The sequence below is a fragment of the Procambarus clarkii genome, chromosome 50 (assembly GCF_040958095.1).
Source record: "Procambarus clarkii isolate CNS0578487 chromosome 50, FALCON_Pclarkii_2.0, whole genome shotgun sequence".
Taxonomy (NCBI): Eukaryota; Metazoa; Arthropoda; class Malacostraca; order Decapoda; family Cambaridae; genus Procambarus; species Procambarus clarkii.
Window position 1 is genome coordinate 11331332 of NC_091199.1, and position 10005 is coordinate 11341336.

Sequence of the window (10005 nt, forward strand, 5' to 3'; positions counted from 1 at the left end):
TAGTTGGAGACTCTCAAATGGGTGTTCGACTTTACAAACAGAGATGCTAGCCATTCAAAAGGCTTTGGGACATGTTCTTGCTGAACACCGACAACATGTTATCATACATACAGATTCGAGAACTGCAATTGAAACCTTGCAACAAGAACACATATGTGATAACATACATCTGATCAAAATTTCATATCATTAATGCAAACACTCAAACGTCAAGGCCGTCGGGTACTTATCAACTGGGTGCCAAGTCATGTGGGAATATTAGGAAATGACATTGCAGACGAAGCTGCAAAACTTGCAACTAAGAGAAGAAATGTAGACATTTACATACCACAGAGTCTATCACAGATTAAGAAAGTAATTAGAAACAGAGCAATGCAAAAGATGTACAGTGACCACAACACAGCAGTTGCAACATCAGGATCTGCGGGTTGGTACAAGAATTCAACCAACTACGAACCACTTAGAGTGATGAAAGGGAGCAGTAGAACAACAGAAGTGCACTTACATCGCATCAGGCTTGGATACCCATGTGCATGGGAAATAGGCTTACAGGTTCCGGAAGATGAGAGGAAATGTCAGCACTGTGGAGAAATGCCCGACAGACCACTGGAACATTATCTAACACAGTGCACAGTTACAAACCCATTAAGATTTCAACTTAGATTCAATAGAGCAGAAGAAGTTGTTAAACACATGGGACAAAATCTTACTGAAGCGACCATACGAGTCATAAATACTCATACTTCGCCCAAGTAAAACAGAAACAAGCAACACTTAGTGGGCCAGCCAGAGGCTTAGGGCCCGCGCAGGAATATCCCTGCAAAAAAAAAAAAAAAAAAAAAAAAAAAAAAAAAAAAAATCAGCGCCTCTGGTGGTGGGTGGTGGAACTAATTATCAACGCCTCTGGTGGTGGGTGGTGGAACTAATCACTGGAACATACTCCAGGACTGAAGTATACTCTCAGCATATATATACAATACATATCTAAATCTACAGTCTTCCTGTCCCCGACAACATAAAATTACTAAAATTGCATAAAAATTGCTTAAAATAATCCCATATTTGTTAACATTTTATCATCAAAATAACCAATAATAAATACTAGTCCTCTAATTACCAAATAAAGGGTAATAAAGAATTAGTAAAACAATGCATTGACAAAAAGTCTTCCATATATTTACATATGTTTACACTGAGAAATAAGTTGTATGAAGTATGGTGGATACTAAAAGCATACAGAATAATACACATATGGGTGAGATCTATACAAGTTGCCACCCTGTGTCTTCTGGTATTGGAATGGTATACATATGTATCATTAATGGTCAGAGAGAGTTGTGGGTATACATGGGGCTGGTTAGATGGTTTACAGACGTCTGTAAACTCGCCCATACTTGATGGATGTACTAGAGCGAATGGGAATGTGTGTATGTGTGTGTAATTACCTAAGTGTAGTTACAGGATGAGAGCTACGCTCGTGGTGTCCTGTCTTCCCAGTACTCTTTGTCTTATGCTTTGAAAGTGTGTGTGTGTGTGTGTACTCACCTAGTTGTGTTTGCGGGGGTTGAGCTCTGGCTCTTTGGTCCCGCCTCTCAACTGTCAATCAACTGTAAAATCTATCAACTGTGTGTGTGTTTACCTAACAGTGTCTACGGAAAGTTGAGCTGTGGCTCTTGGCGACCCACCTGCTAGTCATACTATTTTTGTCGGGGTTCGAACGGAACTATTCTGACGTTCGAATTTTTTGTCGAATTTGGCCTTTAAAAGTTGTCGATGAAAGTGACTTCCACAACTTCTTCCTTCAGTGCATTCCACTTGCTAACCATCTAGTTTCTTAGTATCTTGTATATTGCGATCATATCCACTCTATTTTCTATCGGAAATCCTCTAGAACTGGGAGATTTGTATGTATTTTTTCTCAATTTTTGATGAATATGGAACTTCGTCAGATTGTAGAAGGTGTAAGGAACAATGTACGCAGAGTCAGTAGCGGAGGTGACCATGGAACAACACTGCCAAAACCAGCAGTAACACATGTGGCCCACACCTGCACACACCTGTTCAAAAAGAAGTACCGAGTCAGCTATTAACACGGTGAAAAAATTTTGTGTGCGTTATTACTCAGGCAATTACATACCTGACAATGTTAGCATTCTACACATCTGGATAGCATACACACCTGCAAAGCCACATCCGACCACACACGTGCATAGGCACACTAAAAATTACGTTCAAATTCAATGCTTACACACCTGCCTAATATAATGCTCTACCGCACCCATACACTGTAATGGACACACCTTATATATGACTGAAGCCACACCCTAAACATCAACACATCCACACCCCTAAACACCAACACGGCCACACCCCTAAACATCAACGTAGCCACACACCCTAAACACCAACACGGCCACACACCCTAAACACCAACACGGCCACACCCCTAAACACCAACACGGCCACACACCCTAAACATCAACACAGCCGTACACACTAAACATATGTATTTCAAAATAATATTCCATAAAGATGTTTACTCGTGTTATTTCTTTGTAGCTTTCAACATTATTGACCTCGTCACGTTGTTAAGAGATATTAACTACAATCAATCAACTGCACACACACACACACACACACACACACACACACACACACACACACACACACACACACACACACACACACACACACACACACACACACCTGCACACACACCTGCACACACACACACACACACCTGTATTTAAATAATACCCCTGGGCGTTCAGGAAGTCTGAGCTGGGCAGTTCCACCTGTGTCAGCCTGCTGTGATGGGCACCAAGGGAGCTGATGCAGGCCACGTTGATAACCCCGTGTTGAAACAGGTCACCAGAGGCCTGTAGGTACAGGCCCACGGTCCTGCCCTCGGCGTAGGACCTGAGGTACCGCTGCAGGAGACGGAAAGGTACGTTTAAAGAAAGGTGGGTTAGCTGTTAGGTAGGTTAGGTTAGGGTAGGTAGGGCTGGTAGAGGTAGGCTGATATGTGGACCTGCTGGCAGGTAGGCCGTTAGGTAGGCCCTCTGAAAGGTATATATATATATATATATATATATATATATATATATATATATATATATATATATATAATACACACACAAGTATACTTATGTATATACCTAGGGAATATACATACACCACTGGAAATGTATGTTCATGTATATATAAAAACGTTGTTAATGAGGGCATAACTTAGGATATTAAAAGTTGTTCAATTTCAATCAAACTTTTTTGACTAGTTGTATATGAAAAGGGCTGCAAATGGTCCAAGTTTCAGCATCACAGCCTAAATAGAAAGGGAGAGAAAAAAAATTATTATTTTTCAACGAATTTTCAACATGTACAAAATTACTCTACGACCACAAATTTCAAATGAAATCTTTTCTATGACACTCATCTATCACATTAGCATATAATAAAGGATTTTACCAAAAGGATTATCCAAAATATGTTTAGTTTTACTAATAGAAATATTTAAAGTCCCCCCAAAAAATTATGCAAAAATATTTCTTATAAATATTTTTAAAATCAGTAAATGAACTTAGGAATAAAAATACCTTTGTTGAATTGTAGAGACATTAACTCTACATATAAGGTGTAAGTTTCATGCAAATTGAATAAGAAATGAAAGAGTAGAGTCACTTATGTTACTTGTAACAAAAAGAAGTCAAAACACACAGAGATCCCACTAACGTGATGCATCAAATGAACAAATTGGATTTGTTCAAAAAGAAGTCAAAGATTCTGCCACCTGTGGCTGAAGTTGACTTTAACCAATTTCCTCCAAAATTGGCACCCTTAAAGAGAGGCGTACGTGCAGTAAGGTCTATAAGTTTCATGCAAATCGCCCGATAAACAAAATGAGAACAAATTAGAAGACAAATAAAAACTCCATTTTTTTTTACTAAATATATATATTGGATGAAACTAATTATTAAAACCCTTTTATTATATGCTATTGTGATAGCTGAGAGTCATATACATGATCTCAGTTAACACTTGTGTTTGATGTTAATTTTTGAACATTTAGAATTTTTTTTATACAGAAGTAAATATTTTTTTATCCCTTTTTAATTAGGCTACGATGCTGAGACAAGTTCAAGTTCAAGTATGTTTATTGAGACAAGAAAACAATACATCTCAAAGGGATAGAGTAGCTTAGGCTATTTCTACCCCCCAGATGCTGAAACCTGGACCAGTTGAAGACCTTTTTATAAACAACTAATCATAAAAAAATTATTGAACTTGAACAAGTTTTTATTTATTGTACATTTTAAAGTTATGACCCCTTAATAACGAGTCAAACTTTAACATTGCAAGATCAGTAGAAGTATTTCAGAGGGAATTACACTAGTGGACATATATGTCAGTGGGAACCCACTAGTAGAGAATACCTGTGGCACATAGTAGTGGAACCCATCAACCACTGGAACCTACCCAGTAAACCTTCCAGTAGAAGCTACAAAAAGTAACCTACACCGTGACATTTTCAGGTAAAAACTTACAAGTAAAGTTTTCGGAGAGTTCTTAAGAAATTTCTTAGTGGAAGCTTAATGAAGAAAACTTATCTTAGGTTCCCGAGGTAAACCGACTTAGCAGACGACATCAAGTAGAACCTGACAAGCGGAACTGATGGAGAAACTTTCATAATGATAATATCGAGTTGAATCAACCGAAAGAAGTTACTAAGTTCACTTTATTCCCAGCGTAATCTACCAGGTGCAGCCTAACTGGTGCTATCGGTTGGGTGCCTATATGCAACCCGTTCTTGCACTTTCTTACAGTCAATATTGACTTATTAAATACGTGCATATGTGACATACTAAACATACTAGTTTACCTTGAAAAGCTTCATAGAAAACACCGACCTTACCTAACCTTCTTAGTATGTTAAGATAATCATCTTATTGCTTCGTAATTACAATTATTACTTAACCTATTATAGGTATAGGTTAAGTAATAATTTCGTATAGTCGTATTTTCGTATAGTCAATATTGACTATACGAAAGTGCGAGAACGGGTTGCTATATGGTGCTATCGGTTGGAACACACCTGGTAAGAGATATCAGGAGGAACCTACTGCTGTACTGGAGCTTGTGACACACACTCCGGAGCCTACCTTGAGTACTGGCCTGCCATTGAGGCTCCAGGAGAGGACTGGCACATACTGGGTGTTGCTGGACGAGCAGTTGAGGCTCACCATGTCCTTCCTGGTGTAGGACTCTTTGGCGCCTCTGATCCGAGGCTCCTTCAGCGCCTCCGCTGAGAATAGACAGATGTGTTAGTGTAAGAGAGAGAGGCACCAAGCCATTACGACGGGTTGAGTTGTAAGTAGTTTGAAAGGTATTTACCAGTTATAAACAAGGATTTGATAGCTGAACTAACGAGCAATTGGCCCTTGTTTATGAGGACGCACAGCAAAATGACTTGTAATTACTAAATAGTTACATGGAAGGTATGAGTGACTCTCTTTTTCATGAGAGAGAGAGAGAGAGAGAGAGAGAGAGGAAGCCTCCACTTACTAAACACTGTGAGTCGAGCCTTGCGCACTTCCTTTCGAAAGCTCGGGTGTTCTCCTATGACCTCACACTGGTACTCGCCGGAGGACGAGGTCGTCACCTCCCGGAGGACCACCTCCCTCTCGCTCGACACCCAGCACTAGAAGGGGAAGGAATAGAGGATAGGCATGATGTTGTTGCCCCTCGATCCAGTGGACACAGTCTTCAAGATAAACGTTGGGGTCGTTGGTGTGTGTGTGTGTGTGTGTGTGTGTGTGTGTGTGTGTGTGTGTGTGTGTGTGTGTGTGTGTGTGTGTGTGTGTGTGTGTGTGTGTGTGTGTGTGTGTGTGTATGTGTGTGTGTGTGTGTGTGTGTGTGTGTGTGTGTGTGTGTTAGAGAGAAATATATGTAGTAGATATAATAGAGGAAAAATAGATTTGTTAGAAAGTCGGGGTCCAAGAGCTAATAGCTCCATTCTGCAGACACAAATAGTAAATACACACAGCTACACCTACACCCAAGAACAAATATACATGTACTTTACGCTACAGCAGTCCTTCGTTACAAAATAAATGCCTACAATTAGGCCTAAATATTTGCATAACGATATTTGTAACGGCCGTTATCTTATGCAATGAATGCAGGCATTTTGAGGACAGTTCTCTAGATTGGTTCTATACTGGCCGGGCCAGCGTGTGAGGTCAGATTGGCTGAGCAGTTGATGAGTTGATGATTGTTCTAACCAAAAGCTTGATGGAGAGTTTCCTGTGTGTGTGTGTGTGATTGTGAGTAAATCTGTCTGTGGCTGTGTTTGGTTCTTGGTCTGTGTTTATCTTTCAATCTCAGACGCTGCATGTCGCCCTGCTACTCTCCGTCTCTTTCTGTTGCTCTGTCTCTCTGTGTCTATGTATCTCTGTCTCTCTGTCTCTCTGTCTCTCTCTCTCTCTCTGTCTCTCTCTCTCTCTCTCTCTCTCTCTCTCTCTCTCTCTCTCTCTCTCTCTCTCTCTCTCTCTCTCTCTCTCTCTCTCTCTCTCCCTGTCTCTCTCTCTCTCCCTGTCTCTCTCTCTCTCCCTGTCTCTCTCTCTCTCTCCCTGTCTCTCTCTCTGTCTCCCCCTCTCTCTCTCCCTGCGGTAGTACTCACATCAACGGAGACGCCCTCCACGTGGTGAGGGAACTCATCAAGACAGAGGTGGTCGGGAGAGATGCCGGGCTGGTGGCGGTAAAACTCCCTGCCGTCCTTGTACCACTTGAGGGTGTAGAGGCTGGAGCCGCCCTCGTCCTCGTAGTCACAGCGGAGGCGCACCTCGTCCGCTTGGAGGGCCACGGGTGGTACTTGAAGTGCTCTGATGCGGACTCCTTCAGTCCACCCTGAGGCCAGAGGGAGAGGAAGGAAGGTTGATCAGAAAGTGATATGACTTTCACTATGTAGCTTATGGCGGAATATTGTGTCGTTTAGAGAGAGAGAGAGAGAGAGAGAGAGAGAGAGAGAGAGAGAGAGAGAGAGAGAGAGAGAGAGAGAGAGAGAGAGAGAGAGAGAGAGAGAGAGAGAGACAGACAGACAGAGAGAAAGGCATATACGTATTACGTATCTATGTATGTATATATGTGTAAATATTCTGTCATATTAAATATTATGTCATCCCCCCAAAAAAATATATATGGATCCTTGATATATAGCAATCACCACATATATAGGCCTATACTACCAATTCAACCAGTATAATTCGTATTATTTATTTGAAAAATCAGACTTTCTTCGAGACAGAATTCATAAACAATAAAATTCTTATCTTGGATTTTAATGATTATATTGGTATGATATAATATAATAATTTACCAACTCCCTCTACAGTATAATATGGTTGTTATCAACCCTCTACAGTATAGTAAGGGGTATTAACAACCCCCTTCAGTATAATATGGGATATTAACAACCCTCTACAGTATAATATGGTTGTTATCAACCCTCTACAGTATAGTAAGGGGTATTAACAACCCCCTTCAGTATAATATGGGATATTAACAACCCTCTACAGTATAATATGGTTGTTATCAACCCTCTACAGTATAGTAAGGGGTATTAACAACCCCCTACAGTATAATATGGGATATTAACAACCCTCTACAGTATAATATGGTTGTTATCAACCCTCTACAGTATAGTAAGGGGTATTAACAACCCCCTACAGTATAATATGGGATATTAACAACCCTCTACAGTATAATATGGTTGTTATCAACTCTCTACAGTATAGTAAGGGGTATTAACAACCCCCTACAGTATAATATGGGATATTAACAACCCTCTACAGTATAGTAAGGGGTATTAACAACCCCCTACAGTATAATATGGGATATTAACAACCCTCTACAGTATAGTAAGGGGTATTAACAACCCTCTACAGTATAGTAAGGGGTATTAACAACCCCCTACAGTATAATAAGGGATATTAACAACCCTCTACAGTATAGTAAGGGGTATTAACAACCCTCTACAGTATAATAAGAGATATTAACAACCCTCTACAGTATAATATGGTTGTTATTAACCCTCTACAGTATAATATGGTTGTTAACAGCCCTCTACAGTATAATATGGTTAACAACCCTCTACAGTATAATATGGTTGTTAACAACCCTCTACAGTATAATATGGTTGTTAACAACCCTCTACAGTATAATATGGGGTGTTAACATCCCTCTACAGTATAATATGGTTGTTAACAACCCTCTACAGTATAATATGGGGTGTTAACAACCCTCTACAGTATAATATGGGGTGTTAACAACCCTCTACAGTATAATATGGGGTGTTAACAACCCTCTACAGTATAATATGGGGTGTTAACAACCCTCTACAGTATAATATGGGGTGTTAACAACCCTCTACAGTATAATATGGGGTGTTAACAACCCTCTACAGTATAATATGGGGTGTTAACAACCCTCCACAGTATAATATGGGGTGTTAACAACCCTCTACAGTATAATATGGGGTGTTAACAACCCTCTACAGTATAATATGGGGTGTTAACAACCCTCTACAGTATAATATGGGGTGTTAACAACCCTCTACAGTATAATATGGGGTGTTAACAACCCTCTACAGTATAATATGGGGTGTTAACAACCCTCTACAGTATAATATGGGGTGTTAACAACCCTCCACAGTATAATATGGGGTGTTAACAACCCTCCACAGTATAATATGGGGTGTTAACAACCCTCTACAGTATAATATGGGGTGTTAACAACCCTCTACAGTATAATATGGGGTGTTAACAACCCTCTACAGTATAATATGGGGTGTTAACAACCCTCTACAGTATAATATGGGGTGTTAACAACCCTCTATAATATAATATGGTTGTTAACAACCCTCTACAAATATAATATGGGGTGTTAACAACCCTCTATAATATAATATGGGGTGTTAACAACCCTCTATAATATAATATGGCTGTTAACAACCCTCTACAGTATAATAGAGGTTAGTAACCCACTTCAGCATGAAATTGAGAGCAACCAGCAAACTACAATATAGTATGGGAAGCTACAACACCACTACAGCAAAATACAATAAGGACTCACACAGCACCAACATACAACAGCATGAAGCATTATGGCACTAGGTAGCTGCAAAATAAAATAAATTGCCAATATTATGTAGGAGTAATGTAGGTACCAAGATACAACTGAATACAATACACTACCAACATAATAAAGTAGCCACGAATATGCTTCAGCATAATACATTAGGTATCAACGGTATACATACTTCACAACAACGCAAGTAAAATCGTTGTATATATATATATATATATATATATATATATATATATATATATATGTCGTACCTAATAGCCAGAACGCACTTCTCAGCCTACTATTCAAGGCCCGATTTGCCTAATAAGCCAAGTTTTCATGAATTAATGTTTTTTCGTCTACCTAACCTACCTAACCTAACCTAACCTAGCTTTTTTTGGCAACCTAACCTAACCTTACCTATAAATATAGGTTAGGTTAGGTTAGGTAGGGTTGGTTAGGTTCGGTCATATATCTACGTTAATTTTAACTCCAATAAAAAAAAATTGACCTCATACATAGAGAAAAGGGTTGCTTTATCATTTCATAAGAAAAAAAACTATAGTAAATATATTAATTCAGGAAAACTTGGCTTATTAGGCAAATCGGGCCTTGAATAGTAGGCTGAGAAGAGAGTTCTGGCTACTAGGTACGACATATATATATATATATATATATATATATATATATATATATATATATATATATATAAACAGTGAACATTACCTTCGTTTTTATCCAAAACTATCTAAACTAAATACAATTAAAACTTTAAAATAGAGTTGTTAATGTCTGTTCGAATTATAAATTATTTGACACTGAAATTAAGTTTTTGCATAACTTTGTGTTTCAAAGTCGTTTCCAGGTAAGGATACGATATAC

At 39.1% G+C, this 10005-nt stretch overlaps 1 protein-coding gene across 3 annotated transcripts in view; it reads right to left on the bottom strand.

The window, feature by feature from the left end:
* Nucleotides 1-1154: 1154 nt before the first annotated feature.
* LOC123748252 (uncharacterized) overlaps nt 1155-10005 on the bottom strand; it is a 14231-nt gene continuing 5380 nt past the window's right edge. For 2 of the 3 annotated variants that reach the window (XM_045730450.2, XM_069303555.1), the window contains 5 exons: nt 6680-6906; nt 5563-5698; nt 5160-5302; nt 2741-2930; nt 1155-2057 (listed from right to left, as the gene is read on the bottom strand). In XM_045730450.2, the coding sequence (XP_045586406.1) occupies nt 1984-2057; nt 2741-2930; nt 5160-5302; nt 5563-5698; nt 6680-6906 (770 nt within the window). In that variant the 3' untranslated portion in view covers nt 1155-1983. Of the gene's footprint in view, nt 2058-2740; nt 2931-5159; nt 5303-5562; nt 5699-6679; nt 6907-9129; nt 9179-10005 lie in introns of those variants that run through there. The other variant, XM_069303556.1, reaches the window with a different exon arrangement.